Below are 16644 nucleotides of genomic sequence, written 5' to 3' on the forward strand. Positions count from 1 at the left end.
TGGTCTCAAAGACTGACGCCTCCTGTGCTAAAATATATATAAAACACAGGAGTTAGAGGTGTTGGTTCCTTGAGTAATTTTATTTTTTTTGTGTTGAGTGTAATTTAAGTTTTCTGCAGCGGGTGTATTAATAGAGCCTCCCGGACAGAGTCGAGAGGTCTGACCGATGCAAGGTGGAGGAAGGAGGGGGGGCAGCTCCATGATTAAATTAGGTCAGACTTGGCTCTGAGTTTTGAGGAATTTTTACTGCACACAAAACAGTACCAGTAGTACCACTTTCTTTATTGAATTTGATTTGATTTAGCTTCATATAAAAACAAATTGCAGTTCTTACATTCAAGAGCAATCATTTATAACACAAGAGAATGAACAAAAAGCTGCACGCAAAGATCACTTAAAATTCAACTCAGTGTAAACTGACACTTAAAAAGCCCATTACAAAGCGGTTTTCCACACACATTAAAAATAAATTTGAAAATAGATTTTAATCTAGCTCAGCTGCAGCTGAGGCCCTTCATTACTTTTAATTACAAACAAGGCTACATGTTAACCCTTTAACACCTGGATGGATGCCAGTTTTCCTGTGCATTCAGACGCCTTTGACAATCATTTAAACCTCTGAAACATGAGAAAGTTGGTTCGATTTCTTACAACTCGTGGAAAAACATAATGATCAATTTGGCAAGAAAATGGCCAAAAACTAAAATACCAAAAGGTGACAAGGAAATGGTCGGACAATAAGCTGGGATGGCATTTTTATCATTTTTTTTGGTTATTTGAAATTTCGTGAGTGGGTTGAAAAAATCAAATTACATTTGTGCTTTATCCTGCTACATCTTTGGAGTTGAAGAATGAGTTGATTAAAATCAGCAGCGACCATGAAGATTCCATGCATTTACTTGGGCATGTTGCTACTGATGGCATCATACAATTTCTGCAGTGCATTTTTTTAAATTTACATCAAAGTCCTGTGTCCTGTCGGCTCCGAACAAGGTCCACCCATCCAGTGCAACAGCCTGATCGGGGATGTTAGTGGTTAACCATGTCTCTGTGAAGACGTGCGCAGAGCATTTCCCGTTACTGAGTGAGCCTCAATCGCAGGGTTGGGTCAGCCTCACCCTGATGCCGGCTCCCCTCCTCGCCCGACATGTTCGACTTCGTTTCTCCCCTCTGGTCTGACTGGCCACTCGGCATATGCAGTTAGTGGGGATCCTCTCATGGTTCACTGCATTCAGTCCAAACTCCACACAACTTTTCCCGATGTTGATGAGTACTTCTCAATCGTAGAAAAGTAATGCTTTCGCAGAAGGGGCCATGGAGTTGAAGAAGTAGAAAAATATATTCTGCATCTACATGTGCTGCCGTCGTCATAGCATTGACTATGACTCCATTGACTTTGAGATGAGGGAAGTGGAGGTGGTAAAATGCTAACCTATTGCAGGGTTTTATGACTCACTCATGGGGTATACTGTATCAAGACATTATGTCAGGCAACTTTTTTTTTTTACTATACTAAGTAGCCTACAATGTTCCTTAATTCAACTCAAGGCGTGGCAGGGTTAGAAGTTACCAGATTACTTTGGTTTGTTTGAAGCATATTTGGCCCAGTCAGACCAGCAATAATTATACCATAATGAAAAATCAATCTTATATTAGAGACAAGCCATTATTTGTAATTTACCCTGTTCTCTGTGCTTAGGGTATTATTCAAACCAACTGCCAGAAACAAAAGAAAAAAAAACGCTGGGAACTGCTGTAAAGTGTAATAAAACACCCAGGGTTTGTGCTACAAATGCCACAAAGGGTCCCAAACAAACAACCTGTATCGTTGGTTTCAAACAGCGGTCTGCAGCTTGGCAGCCATCTTGCCAAGATGACATGCCATGCACCGCCACCTTCGACTCTCAATGACAAAAGTCATGTACTGCGTCACTTTAGAAAAACTGGTACAAGGTGAAAATGTAATGTATCTGTGGTTAGTAAAAATGTATAATGCCATCATTTTTCTTTAGTTCACTGGGCTGAATTACTTGAACATTGACTTTTGGGTAAGAATTTGCGTTCATTGAGAGGATGCGCTAATTAATTTTGTTGTGCCTCTTTTTGAGATGTCCAGGTGCTGCAATAAAATAGTGCCGGAACAAAAGAACAAAAAAGATATTTTGGGAATTAAAACTTTCAGTAACACATAGTTGTTAATATTGGTTTCTGCTTTGATCATCAATGTAATCGAGGTGTTCACGGCTGCCTCCATAACGATCACGGCGGTAATCAAGGTGATCCCGACTGCCTCCATAGCGGTCGCGCTGATCATCAAGGCGATCCCGACTGCCTCCGTAGCGGTCGCGCTGATCATCAAGGCGATCCTGGCTACCACGGTAACGATCACGCTGATCATCCAGGCGATCCCGACTGCCTCCATAACGATCGCGTTGATCATCAAGTCGATCCCGACTCCCTCCATAACGATTGCGTTGATCATCAAGGCGATCTTGACTATCACGGTAACGATCACGCTGATCATCAAGGCGATCGCGGCTGCCATAATGATCACGCTTATCATCGAGCCTATCACGACTTCCACTGTAATGGTTATGTTTATCATCGAGGCGATCACGACTGCCACCATAACGATCACGGTCATCTTCAAGGCGATCACGACTTCCACGGCGCCTATCGTGCTGGTCATCCTGGTAACGCTGAGAGTCAACATCACTCCCCTTGCCATCATGCTTTTCTTTACTGCTATAGTAACTGTTTTGCTCGTCCTCAAACTTGTGAGTGGCTGGTTCTTCGCTGTAATCGTTTGGGGGGACAGCTTTGTCTTCATACTGGGTGACCTGCTTTGTCTTGCTGTTTGACTTGTCGTCCCAGTACTGCTCTCCAGCTTCAGGAGTATCTCTGTCGTAAAATGCTGCATCCCCAGGGGAGCTAACAGACGAACGGGGGCAAAATACACAAAACAAAGCAAAAATTATGAGGCTGGGTTTTTGGATGATCTAATCTAAATAACCTGGAAACACAACTTATACGTGAAAGAACACATTAACAAAATTGTTGGTTACAGTTTACAGTTTACAGTGACAGAAACACACATACCCTTCAGCATACTTGTCCTTTTTTCCCTTTTTTCTGCAGCAACAGCAGATGACAATCACAAACATTGCAACACCTGCGAGAACTCCTCCGATTATAGCTGCAGTCGACCCAATGTTCATACCCCCTGTGGAGAAAGGAGGAAACACAAAACGGTGTTCACACTAAACGTAGTCCTGGACTAAGGCCAGCAGGTAAATCATGTTAGAACACTCACCCGGTGTCACAGCTAAGGTAAAGTTGCAGCTGGCAGAGCCAATTCGATTTGTTGATGTGCAGATGTAATATCCAGATGAGTCTCTTGAAATATTGAAGAGAGACAGAACTCCATCCTCTGCAACATAATGACACAAATTAGGCTGAAATGCAAAGATGGTGGGTCATTATTTCCCAGACACCCAAAACAACATGGCCCAGCTTTGGGCCAAACTTGGCACGCTAGACAGAAATAAGTTGGGCTGCGCCTATTGGCTGAGACTTGGGATAATTGATGCCCTCGAATTGGGCCAAGTAACCAGGCCCGGTCTCAGCTGCCGACACTGATATCACTGGAACATTTCAATACTGACCTGATCCAGCATTGGGCCAAACTCAGCATGCTGGAAGAAATAAGTCCAGCTGCATCTGGCTGCCCAATTTGGCTGAGACTCAGGATGAATCAGGCCAAATAAAGTGGCCCGATTCTGCCTGCCGACATTGCCATTTCTGAGCCATTCCAAAAATGACCTGGCCCAGCATCGGGCCAAACTTGTAACACAGGAAGAAATAATTGGACTGCATCTAATTGCTTGAATCAGGTGAGGGCCTCATCCGGTTGCTCAACTTAGCTGAGACTCTGGAAGAATGATGCCCCAGAATTAGGCTAAATAAAGTGGTCCAGTTCCAGTTACTGACACTGAAATCACTTGGTCTTTGCAAAAACAGCTGCAAACACCAGCATCACTAACAGTGATGACTGGAACTCTCCAGCTTCCTGCTAAAATGTTTGCTTCAAAACAGATGGATGATTGAAATGCATACTTTCAGATGCCGTTGGTGGAAACCGTCTGGGAATGTTTTCGATGCTGTAACCCATCCATTCATAGACGGGTTTCGGGGATCCCTCCTCAGAAAAACAGGTGAGGGTGATGTTGTGGAAGTACGCTGCTTCTCCTTGAATCCTGCAGATCGGCGCTGAGGGAGGCACTGGAAGAAAAAAAAGAACTATACATGAAAAGTTACAAAACACTTTGCAGAGCTTTGCAAGCAGAATTTATTTGACCTCTTTATGGAGACAACATAGAAATTGACTTAAAACATGTCAGTGGTTAATTCTCACCCAGGACCAAAAGGGAGGTGGTGGCAGCTGTTGTTCCCTCGTCATCATTGGGGATCATGACACTGCACTGGTAGCTGCGGTTGTCCTGCATGGTCACCTTGGTTAAGGTGAGTTCGCTCACTTGATTTTCAATGTCGACCCTCATGGAGGCTCTGCCTTCATAATCAGGTGCAATGTCAATCGGATTGTTTAGAAAGTAAGTGGCCACTGAGTCCTAGAGAAATAAACACAAACATATTCAAAACAAAGGTATTTCTGCCTTTTCTCCAATATAATGGAACCAAATGGCACTTAGCTTGTGGTGCTCAAAGCACTAAAAAAATAATTTTAGAAAGAAAAATAGTTCCTCACAACAAGGTCTATGAATTATCTTTAGCAACTGGGTCATGATTTCTGGAAAGAGACAAAGCTGTTGAAATTTTCAAACATATTTTTATTGCTTTGAGCACCACAGGTGGAGTCCCATTGAGTTCCATTATATTTGAGAGAAGACAATTATCTCTATAGCCAATATCTCCAGTACTTGGCAACTCACACCAAAACAATCTAAATTGAGAGGAAACATCTGTATTTTGGTCTTGTCAAGTAAAAAAAATTAAAAAATGAAAATAAAAAATACAAGTGAGCCATCTTTACCATTTAGTTTAGGTATGTTATGCTAAAAGAGTCCACTAGATGTCTCTGTCTTTAAACAGTTTGCCTTTTCTGTTCACCTACCACAGGAAATTGATGACAAAAAAAGTAACTCCAGGCCATGCCCCAGACATGAGGCCTCTTTGTAGTGGGATTTTAAAAGGTTGGCATATTTTTATCGACATGTTATAATCTTAAAGGTATAACTGAACAGACTTTATCCAGATAAAAAATGTTCCCATGCCTTATCAAAGGGATGATTTGTCCTTTCATGGTGAAGGTAGTGAAGTTAAGTTAATGTAATTAAAATTGACTATAAACTACAAGATCAATTAACCTCTGATCATTCATTATTGTTAAATGATACATTTAATGTTATCCAATATATATACATTGAAATAATTTCATGAGTATGATTTTTATGATTGACTTGTCCTTATATGGTGAAGATGATGCTAAGATTTAAGATTTTTTTTATGAAATAAAAAAGGATATGTATTCACTTTTGTTCATACCATATATTTAATGTTATTCCATTGTTTATTTGATGAAAAACATAAAAAAAGATCAATATCAGCATGATATTTTCACCATTTCCGAGATGCTTTTAAAGTACTGTAATGGTAAATATCTAGAATAAATATGTTAAAATAATACTAGTACTGGTATACTACTAATTCCAAGGTAACACGCTGATATGAGTTGGTATACTAACACACCACAAGCATTATGACAATACATGAGTTGTAATTTTGATTTTTGGTAGAGACCCATATTCAAAAAACGACTGTTACTACTGTTATTTAAAGAATAACTGCTGAAAAAAAATCAGCCTTGATTGTTGCTATTATTGCCACCATTAACTCTAAAAAGAAGGGGATAAAGTTGCTTTTTTTTAGCAAGGACATTAAAAGGATAAAATTGGGCCAGAGCGCTACAAAAACCAGACCCTACAGCTCCCACAATGCAGCTCAAATGCAGACACTCCCTGTCTTGTAAACACTGACGTCTTTCACTCTCCACTCCTCAGGTTTTATTTTCTCTTATAATTTTGTAGTCTCAAAGCCCAAGCTGAGATAAGGCCACAGATCAGCATAAGAGTGTGGAGTCATTATAGTACTGTAAAAACATCTCAGAAATGGTGAAAAATCACTCAGATATATTTTTTTTCATCAAGTTTATAATGGAATAACATTAAATATATGGTATTAACAACAGTGAATAGTCATCCTTCGTTTCAGTTGATAAAAAATGTACATTTATTATCTTATCAACCTTTACCATAAAAGGACAATTTGTCTGTTTGGTGAAGTAGGGCTTTAGACAGTGGACTTCCCCTTTAGAAGAGCTCATCATTATGATGTGTTATGCATATTAAGATGTTAGAATCACACATCGTGCATGCAGCTATTTAATTAATCTCTCACCATTGGATCACCGACTTTCTCAGGGTAAGCTTCCCATGTAATGACAAGTGCGTTGGCGATTGGTCTGGCCGGGATAAAGGAACAGGTCAAAGTGATTTCACCTCCTCTTGCTACCTCATATTGTCTCTCTGGAATAGAAACCTCCAAACTTCTGCTGCAAGGTAGTACTGAAATAAAATGAAATACAGTACATTATGACAAATATCTCTTATCCAAGTACATTAATGTACACTTTAACCCTACATACGTAATGTGGTATTAAGGGGCGGAGAAAAATCGGTAGGATTTAAAATGAATAACTTCAAGCACACTATGTTTGTATTGCTAAATATAAAATACAGTGTGTTCTTTTCATGGAAGATTAAATAAATGGTTCCAGCAACAGGCCTGTTTTTAGTCAAACCCAATCTGTCTTCCGGTTGAATAGCAAGACGCTGGATTAATGATTAACGCAGGTGATAATACCATAAAGGTGTGGTAGCTGCTTATTGAAAAGAGAAAGAATACAAGCAAAAAGCCTACCTGTGATTATCAGAAACAACTGCCATCCGAGGTGCCTCTTTGTCGTCATTGTTGAAAAAGGATAAAAAAACATCCAGCAAGTATAAAAACTGAAAATGATGCCCTTAGTCCAAGAGCAAGAGCCCGCCTAACCTTCACGGTCAACTCCCAGGTATGGAGAAGTTTACTTTTCTGGGTAATGAGTCAACAGCTACGGGTCACATGTAACCAGAGGGCCAATCATTGATTTGCTTTGATTTAACCTGCCTGTTATAGATACTATATGTGGTAAGGAGGGGTCTGTACAATGAAAGTGGCCTAAATAATGAAATATAACATGGATGGATGGATGGATCGATAGATATAGATATAGATATAGATATAGATATAGATAGATAGATAGATAGATAGATAGATAGATAGATACATAGATAGATTTTCAAATAATGAGGAAAACGTACATAAAGGTAATCCAGTGGACGTGAAACTTGTGACAGATTTCTATATTTGGTCATCCATCTGCTCCAGGCACCCTACTGCAAGTGTACGCTGCTACATGTAGCTTCATGCTAACGTCAGGGAAGCGTGTGCCGTAAAACTTCAGTTAATTAACAAATCACAGTCAGTAACTTAAAACGGATTTTGTCCTAGAAAGAAAGAAAGAAAGAAAGAAAGAAAGACAGAAAGAAAGAAATGTGCTGTTTTCATATCTGGTGTTGTACTCAGTTTGACCTGCAGGCTGCAGTGTTGCACCGACTCTGAAGCTGCATGTTTTTAACACAGAAAACATTACTGATCTTTAAATCTATCAGAGCACAAACAAAGTAAAAACAATGTAAATGTACCTGAACCCCTGATCTTGTTACTGTGATTTGCTGTGGTCGGAGCTGAGATGAATGGAAGACGGTTTGAAGTGAAACTTTTAACTGTTTTATTTTTAAAACATGGTGACTTGCAGTGTGTCAGGAGAGATTTGACCTTGGTAACAAACAAGACAGTGTGCTCATTCAGTGGCTTTGGTGGCATGAGGTTGCAGATTTGACTCGACTCTGGATATCGATGCAGTCCTACTGGGGCCAACAAGTCAGCTGTGTTTAAATATTCAGTCAAGCCTATGATGCACTGAATACTTCTGTTTAACCATTTGTTGTATGTGTGTGTGAGAGAGAGACAAATTCTTATATGGGGAAAAGAGGACATACTACCCACTCAGTGAACTGAAAAGATAAATCCAAACGTGTTTTCAAAAGCTCCCAAACTGAAAAAAAAAGACTGAGAAATTTCATCACAACACAAACAGTATTGTCCTTTTAAGTGAAAGTTTACTTGTCAAAGTACTGTGTTCAAAACCCTGCATAATGTATTTAAGTACAGAAGTATTATCAGCAAAATAACCTGGAAGTATGAAAAGTGAAAGTATTCATTCTGCATAAAATGGCCTCTGTACCTGATATTTTATTGTTTATGAGCGTATTACAGTGTTGAAAGTGATGCTTCAGTGTGTAAGCAGCACTCGCAGCAGGTCAGAACTCACCAACATAAGGTCTGGGCCCCCTCCAAAGGGTCACAAGATAAATCTGAGGGGTCACGAGATTAAAAATGAGGCTGGAAAGAAGAAAGTACAAAGTTCTTTTACATTTACTGTAATTAAAAATATATATAATATTTTGCCAAGTCTTTGCCAGCAACAATTTGACCTTTTCGGGCTTCAAGTAGTTGTTTAAATAATGTGAGAAATTTAGAGGGGAAATGTCTGTTTAGTGGTACTGCTAGACATCTGAGATGTGACAAAGAGACACAGTTAAACACTGTTTTTGTCTTGTGTCACAATCCAAAAATATTGTGAACCACTGATTCAGTCTTTACATATACATGCTGCAGGACTTTCCTAAAAACAATGTATAGACTCATACAGATGTAATCCCTCTTAATCACCTTTTATGACCCACTAGAAGTGTATAGTGGTGTATTTTTACGCACTTCTGTCTGTATTTTTTATTTATTTATTTATTTTTTAATTTTCTGTGTTTGGGATGTTTAGGGGTATTTACCCCTAAATGCTTGTCTGAGGTCTGAGCTTTATAAAAAAAATCTATAAATAAATAAAAAGAAAAAAAAGGTGCTAGGCTGTAAGCAGTAAGCATTCAAAGAACACAACGCTGGAAAAAATAAAACTAAAAAAACAACACAAAAATAGCAATTCCAAATGTTAAACCAAAGTCAATCTAGTATAATATAAATCCTCTTTTTTAAATCTTCCTTTGAATCCACAAGGTAAAACAATGAGGTGAGTATTTCTTTAAATCAACTGAATTATTTTGAACATTTTCAACATAATTAAATTGGAAATGGTTGTAAATAAACATAATGGTCACCACTGCAACCAATCCAAAGGCAACCGTTAACTGGTTTAATCAATCAAAGGACCACACCAGTAAATTCACGAGTTTAATCAGACTTAATTCACAATTATACACTGTTCTATTTTTTTCTGTTTTTCCGAAATTGTTCTGTATCACTTGCTGTCCAATTAGTTCTGACTGTTATGAAAATGAATTTACCCTACTCAGTGGTTATGGGCCAAACATTGTCAATTAAGCTCCTATTAACCCCTCGGTGCATCGCTGCCTCTCAAATCCAGTCACCACAACTCAGTAGCAGGCCGACACTCTGGGGGGCCAAAGGCTAATAAACCTGTATTCATTTAGTCAGTTTTGCACTGTTGTTGTAGCTGAGGTGCAGATTGATTTCTTAATTGCATTAATAAACTGTGACACAAATAACTGCTGACTTGATGTTGACTGTGATTTATGTGTAACTGATTAACACATTTAATAAACTTGGATTGGATTTAACTCACATCTTGCAGTTATAAAAAATATATAATAAGGTTTATAGCACACTGCAATGTATTTGTAAGCTGATGCAAGATTGAATTACTGTTATCATCATTGTTAGCGGCATTTTTAAAATTTGATTTATAGCTGTTTATTAACAATTATAACCTAGCTGGAGCCTCCATAACTGATGTATAAGCACTTATTGAATAATTGATAACACTGTAATACTACGTGTATTACAGTGTTATCAATTATTCAATAAGTGCTTATCTAGTGCTGTAATCTCATGAACAATCCTTATAGTGTCATAAAACATTTATTATTTATACACATATTCAGGTAAACAAGTGTTTGTAAAGGTGTTCAGGATTTATGAAGATATGATGAGGTTGAAGATTAATTCTTGCCCTTTGAAGAAAAACAAAAAAGAGTAAAAGTCTTATTCTCTGCAGATTAATGGGCAAAATGCAGGAAGTGGCTGAAATAAAAGGAAACATGTCCCCACTTCACATCCCTTCATATTAGAGAAGTGAAATTTCCTCTCTGTGGTCAAGACCGGGTCACCAACACATCTGACCAGTTTTCTTTTTTATCTTTTGCAGGGCAATTATTAAAATATACTTTTTGGTTTCTGGATATATTATATTGGCAGGTGAATGTATGCAGCAAGCATATTTTTCAAAAATATACATAAATGCAATAAAAATACCGGATGACAATTTTTCAGAAAACAGCATTAAAATTTTTTTTTTAAAAAAACCAACCCAACTTTGACTTTCATCAAACGTGACACCAATACACCATTACTCTACTGCTGCTCTACTCTGTAACTGATTATAAAAACTTTCTGGACATAAAACTTTGAATCTGACCAAAATGCCTACAAACAAACAAGCAAAAATGTTGCTGCACCTCTTTATAGAAACAAATAAAACTCCTGTCAGTTTTATTTCATCTTGAATCACACTGCATTACTTATTTATTATTGTTGTTCACACACATTTTAAAACGGCCTGTTCTTTATCAGAGGAGGGCGTGGCTGAGGTGTGACTTTATTTTTTCCTTCTTTCTTTTTTTTTTTTTACCCCCACTGAAGATACAAATATTCTACTTTGAGCCGCCCTGAAATGTCTTTTTTTTAAGAATTTTATTTTATTTTTTGCCTTTATAGACAGGACAGCTTAAGAATGAAACAGAGAGAGAGAGGGGAACACATGAAGCAAAGGGCCGAGGCCGGAATCGAACCCCCGGCTGCTGCAGCAAAGACGTACTCTCTGTACATGAGACACCCACTTTACCAACTGAGCCACTGGCTGCCTCAGTATTTCAACCCCTTTGAAATCTGAGCAAATCAGCTTGATATTTTTCAAAAACATGGGAAGAAGGCAATGAGCAATAAAAAAGAGATCACCCAAAAATTAGTAAAAGTACAAGTAAAAAAAAAGAAAAAGAAAAAAATAGAGTAAAAAAAAAAGAAATTACATGGAAAAAACTGAACGATAAAATGATTTTTAAAAAAAATCTGTAAAATAATTTTAAATGAGTAAATATGATATTATTTTAGTTGTTTTGTGTCATGTTAAAAATAATTTTTTAAACAAACAAATTTTCCTGCAATGTGTGCAGCATTTCTCGCTATTGCCTATTTGTCCATGTTTTTGCAAGAAATCGCACCACTTTTTACATAAGTTACTTAGGAAATGTGTCAGAAAGAAGCACACGAAAAGTGATGCAGGTTTGAAAGGGTTAAACTTAGATATTGTTGTGTTTTTTATTGTTCTTTTTTCTTTTTTTTTTAAGTCTGCAGATTTGGAAGGCATGTTTAGATAGATAGATAGATATACTTTATTGATCTCAAAACTTAGAAATTGGGGTGTAGCAGCGCCATACAGTAAGAACAAGAGAATAAAGAGCACACATTATTAATAGAATATAAAGGAATACGCTTAAAAAAAACCTAAAAACTAAGAGACTGTACATATATACATATATACATATATACATGTGTAAAGTGCAGAACAGTATCTGAATAAATAAAAATAAAGTCAGCAGTGTAGAGTGACATGGAGCTAAGACCAGAGTTTAAAGAGCAGACAGAGGTGAGTTATTGTACAGGTGTTATATATTTATATTTTTATATTTCATATTTGTATCTTCTATTTTATCTGTTTTCTTTTTTTCTATATTTATGTTGCACCAACCCACCAGAACAAATTCCTCGTATTGTGTTAACTATACCTGGCAATAAATCTTTTTCTGATTCTGATTCTGATTCTGTACAGGAGTTATTGTTTGGCGCTGAAATAAAAACACGGTTAAATTGTACACTCCTCCTCTACCCCAAAATAAAAACACAAGTCCCTCCCCAGGGCTTAAAAAAACATTTGACATGCCTCCCTGTTTTTGCACCACCCCCTTCCCTCTGGTGTATAAAGAACAGTCCCTAAAGTACACTGTTACCCATCATAAAAGTATTTGGAGGTACTACACTGCTGTGGACAAAGCCGGCAGCGGACCTGTGTGCTGGCTCTAGATCTTTCTGATCCACACATGGTCTTTTTTAGTCCAACTTCACCGCCTAAGAAAATCTAGATGATTATTTAAGTATGTAAATAAGCCACAGAGAACAACACCCAGCACACACTCCACTCACTGCTGAGTGCGCGCGCGTCTGCGCCCGTGCCCGTGTGTGTGTGTGTGTGTGTGTGTTTGTGTGTGTGTGTGTGTGCGGCTGTGGCAGGCTCAGGGCTGGGATTTCGGGTTAAATATTCAAAATGGCGGACGGAGGAGCAGCGAGTCAAGATGAGAGTTCAGGACCAGGTAATGATTACAGCATTTTACATATTCATACTCATATTCAAACTGTGTTACTCACAATTTATGATTAACGGAAAACAGACGAAAGGCAGATTGACGAGCGGACGGGGACGATATCCAGCGCTGTTGTAGTTTACACACAGCTAGCCAACTGTAATTTGACAGAGGAGGAAACGAGCTATTGCAGTGCGACGGCAAATTACATGGAAACATGCCTCCCCCCTTTGTGTGATTAGACGGCTGTACGCCGCTACATATTCATACCTCTGTCGACAAATACATTTTAGCATATTTTATTAGTAATCGCCGACGTGACTCTGGTTCATATGTGACATATTTAGACATTTCACTAACGCAATCTGATTGAAATGAGGATGCTAGCGGGCTAGCGTTAGCTCGGCTGCTAACGCTTTGTGTTGATGCACACTGGAGCTTTTGAAAGAGGTTTGCATATTCATTTTCGGCGAGCCGGGCAGTGGCTGCGCTTGTTTGTTTCCCAGTGCTTGTCGGAAGGAGCGAATTTAAACCGAGCAAACGCGTCTTTGTTTTGTTGGATACACGGTGTCGGTTCGGTGTGCTTGGTCTCGACCTGGTTTTTATAGCAGAGCGTTTTCCCCTCAGCCTTTTGTGCTCGGCGCAGCGGAGCCACAGCAGCCTGTTGTGTTATTCATGCGGGCCTGCCGGAGCCAGAGTGCGGAGTTCAGCAGATCCCATCGACCGACCAGGAGCTGGATCCTGCGCGGCACAATAACTGCATGTCAACACAACACTTGGTGTCCATATTGACTGTTGTGTTTGTGAAAATATGGCTTTTCACGTTTTAAAATGGGATGCCTCTCGACTGGCTTCACTGGCTGCCTCCTCTAACTTGGTCCAGTTGTTCACAAGATAACTTTACATTAGTGTTTATCTAAAGCAGCTGAAGTGCAACAAGGATTATGGCGGTTAGCTGTGAAAAGTGATGTCAGTGTTTTGTTTTTTTTTGTTATCGTGGCTAGTGTTTGAGTTATAGTTTCAACTACAGTTTGATTGAAGTATGGCCGAGGAGGGGTATCTATGAGCCCAGGGTCCTATGTTCCCAAGTTTAGTCTGGCAAGTTATTTCAAAGGGTTTTAAGTTTGTAGCAATGTATGTTTGTCTTGGTCACATGTTTAAATCAGTTTAATCACCCATCTGCATCTTAAAACGGAATGATGATATCCTACATCCTCACATTTGAGGGCGAGACAGGTCTTGACATGATTTTCACCATTATACTGCATTTAAAACGTCCACCCCCTCCAGGTGTTAATCATCTGAAGTGCTACAATAGGTTGTACCACTCTCTCACAATGCTAGGCTTTCCTGCAGATCTTCAAAAAAAATGTCTCAAAGGCATTGAGGTAGATAATTAATGTGAAATAAAGGTCTTCTTAAACCAATCTTTCAAGAGTCCATTGATGTCCAGTATTGATGATAGTGTTTGTGAAACTATGGCCTTGTCTGTTTTTCTTAGCGTTTATGTAGTGCAGATAAAATAAAAACATGATTATGGCGGTTGGCTGTGAAGAGTGATGTCAGTGTTGTTTTAGGGGTTTTTCATGGTTTCTGTGGTTAGTGTTTGAGTTATGGTTTGAACCACAGCTTGACTGAAGTATGGCCCAGGACGAGTATCTATGCGCCCAGGGTCCTATGTTCCTAAGCTTAAAATCTGACACTTTTTCAAGGTATTTTTTAAAGAGTTTTATGTTCTCCGAAATGTATGTTATGTAGATCAAATGCTGAAACTGCCCATTTACAGCTTATAAACTACTGATTTCACCCCATGCCCTCAAATTTGTAGCAGGAAAGTTTTCTTGACTTAAAAAAAAAACGTGTTTCAAACTGCATTTGAATCGCCCAGCCAAGTGTGAAGATTGCTTTTACCGATCTCTCTCTCACAATATTAGTTTAAATCAATAAAATAAAACACAGGGATGACCCCTGGCATTCCTGCAGATCCCCAAAAAGTCTTTGAGGTGTTGAAATTATTAATCTAAAATCAAGTCTTAAATGAATCTTTCAAATGTCTTAAAAATGTGGTAGATGTATGCTTGTATTACTAGTGTTTAAGTTATAGTCATAAGTATAGTTTGTAGCATGGCAGAGTGACAAGTGAGCAGGTGTGTCACCCAGTGATACATCAGAATAATAAACAATCAGGATATATATCAGACATTGGTATTCTTAATCTAAAACAAATTAGGCCTTAACTGGTTTTAAAATGTCTTCAATCAATCTTTTATAACGTCACACAGATCAGAATAGCAGATCAAACAACACTCCACTGTCTGCTAGCTGTCACCTGGACAAAATGAAGTGCAAATTCAACCAAAAATAGCCATTTAACCCAGATTTTGCAGAATAGCTGAAACAAGCACAAGATAATGCATATGAGGCACATTGACACATATGAGGCATATTTTATGCAAAGAGTTTTTTTCAGCCTCGGCACAATGGGAATTAGGCAGGGAAATCACACATGTTGAGTGAAGACACAAAATTGTGACCCGCCACCAGAAAACCAGCAAGAAGTCGGCCCGGCTCAAGTCGCATAAACAAAGACAAATAGTTTTTTTTTTCTTTTAATTAGCGATTTTCGTTTTTTTGCGGAATATGCAAGTTGTGCTTCAAATAACAGTATTGGGGGCCCTTAAAACCATAAAACTTTGTATTTGAATTTGGGTTATTTTAGGGGAATAGCCGGTTCCTAATCAAGGGTGTGGTGATACCAAAGTGTGCCTCTGCTCCTTTTTTCGGCCAATCAGCTGCACGTTAAAGACGAACCACATGGCTACTTAAGCAGCCGCTCCTGCATTTAAAGTAGGTTAGTAACTGTTACTGCTACTTCTGGAAGCTGTGTGTGTTTTCATCACTGAATGAAGATGGAGCAGGAAAAATGCATTGCAGAAGAACTAAATCGGGGCTGTTACAGCGCAAATCTTCGACAGTACTTCTTCAAGAAGCCAGATCCTCCTGGTCATGCTGACGAACACTTTTTGAGTTTTCATTAACGTCCAAGTCATCGGCGTTACGTTAGAGTTCATTCGAAGTCACATACAGGGATTACAAATTGTTTTTCATGCGAGAAGCTATCTTTTATTAATCCGCTGTGAGTTTCATTAATGTCCAAGTTAGCTAGCTAGCTCGCTCAGTATCGTCGTTTTAAAATGCAATGAAACGCACGTCGAAACTGTGAGCATCTGCTATTAATTTGAATAACACACCAACCTGATGATGTGCTTGAATAATGGGTGAATAACACACCCATGGGTACATGAATAAAGTATTGCCTGTCCTGTGGGCTAACAGATGTCACTGATAGCTAGACCGGTAGGGGGTTGGATTTATGTAAGTGTGATGCAAATGAGCAGCCACTGTTACCTGGCTCCCCAGGTAGGTGAGAGTCTTTCAGAAACTTTGAGGCTGGATTTCTCACAAAAAGTGCCTACATTCAAATGGCCACATATTCAAATATTTTCAGATTTCCATGTGTTAGACACCGTTGGAAAGCTTAGAAACTACACTTTCATAATCTGTAAATGACCCAAAATGCCCCTCTGGCGACTTGTTCCTGGTTTTTCCATGGCTGGACAATTATTGTCCAGAAAACCCACCCAGGTACTTCTCCAGAAAAGTCATGTTTTATTTGGGCAAAAACCATCCCTAACCCTTAATAATTGATGTTTTCTTTTATTTTTATTTTGGCTATTGCAAGGTTGGTCTTAAATTTAATTCCTAGTTGCATGGAAAAAGCCTCAAAAAGTCTTAAGTCTAACTTGTCTAAGCTGTAGGGACCTTTGACTGTTGTGTGAGCACGTTTTTAGACGGAGTGGAAGTAGTCTGGCGTTGGGTTGGTGCTGGTGTTGAACTGTTAATCCATCTCATTAGAATCTAATGAATATATTTGTACAACTTTTTGTTGCTTTTGACTGAGCAGTTTTGAAAACTCGGTATCTGTTATGCCCTTCGTCGTTGCAGGAGTTTTGACCGA

General features: G+C 38.7%; 2 protein-coding genes across 4 annotated transcripts in view; one reads left to right on the top strand and one right to left on the bottom strand.

Moving 5' to 3' along the window:
- Positions 1-261: 261 nt before the first annotated feature.
- Positions 262-7170, bottom strand: LOC121949152 (cell surface A33 antigen-like). Its single transcript, XM_088083359.1, has 7 exons — positions 6997-7170; positions 6475-6641; positions 4415-4628; positions 4117-4281; positions 3314-3430; positions 3100-3223; positions 262-2931 (listed from the first exon to the last, which is right to left on the bottom strand). The coding sequence occupies exons 1-7, from the start codon at positions 7067-7069 to the stop codon at positions 2196-2198; spliced, it is 1596 nt and encodes a 531-aa protein (XP_087939485.1). The 5' UTR covers positions 7070-7170; the 3' UTR covers positions 262-2195.
- A 5373-nt stretch (positions 7171-12543) lies between these two features.
- Positions 12544-16644, top strand: part of pou2f1b (POU class 2 homeobox 1b) — a 33514-nt gene continuing 29413 nt past the window's right edge. For 2 of the 3 annotated variants that reach the window (XM_088083345.1, XM_088083348.1), the window contains exon 1: positions 12563-12635. In XM_088083345.1, the coding sequence (XP_087939471.1) occupies positions 12590-12635 (46 nt within the window). In that variant the 5' untranslated portion in view covers positions 12563-12589. Of the gene's footprint in view, positions 12636-16644 lie in introns of all 3 variants that reach the window. The other variant, XM_088083341.1, reaches the window with a different exon arrangement.

The sequence above is a fragment of the Plectropomus leopardus genome, chromosome 10 (genome assembly GCF_026936395.1).
Source record: "Plectropomus leopardus strain MGB_pleo_1.0 chromosome 10, ASM2693639v1, whole genome shotgun sequence".
Classification (NCBI taxonomy): Eukaryota; Metazoa; Chordata; class Actinopteri; order Perciformes; family Serranidae; genus Plectropomus; species Plectropomus leopardus.

Coding starts and splice junctions, on each gene's coding strand:
- LOC121949152 (XM_088083359.1), bottom strand. CDS start 7,069: ATGTTTTTTTATCCTTTTTCAACAATGACGACAAAGAGGCACCTCGGA. Junction 6,642..6,996: donor GTTGTTTCTGATAATCACAG/GTAGGCTTTTTG, acceptor ATTTTATTTCAG/TACTACCTTGCAGCAGAAGT. Junction 2,932..3,099: donor AAGGACAAGTATGCTGAAGG/GTATGTGTGTTT, acceptor TTCGTCTGTTAG/CTCCCCTGGGGATGCAGCAT.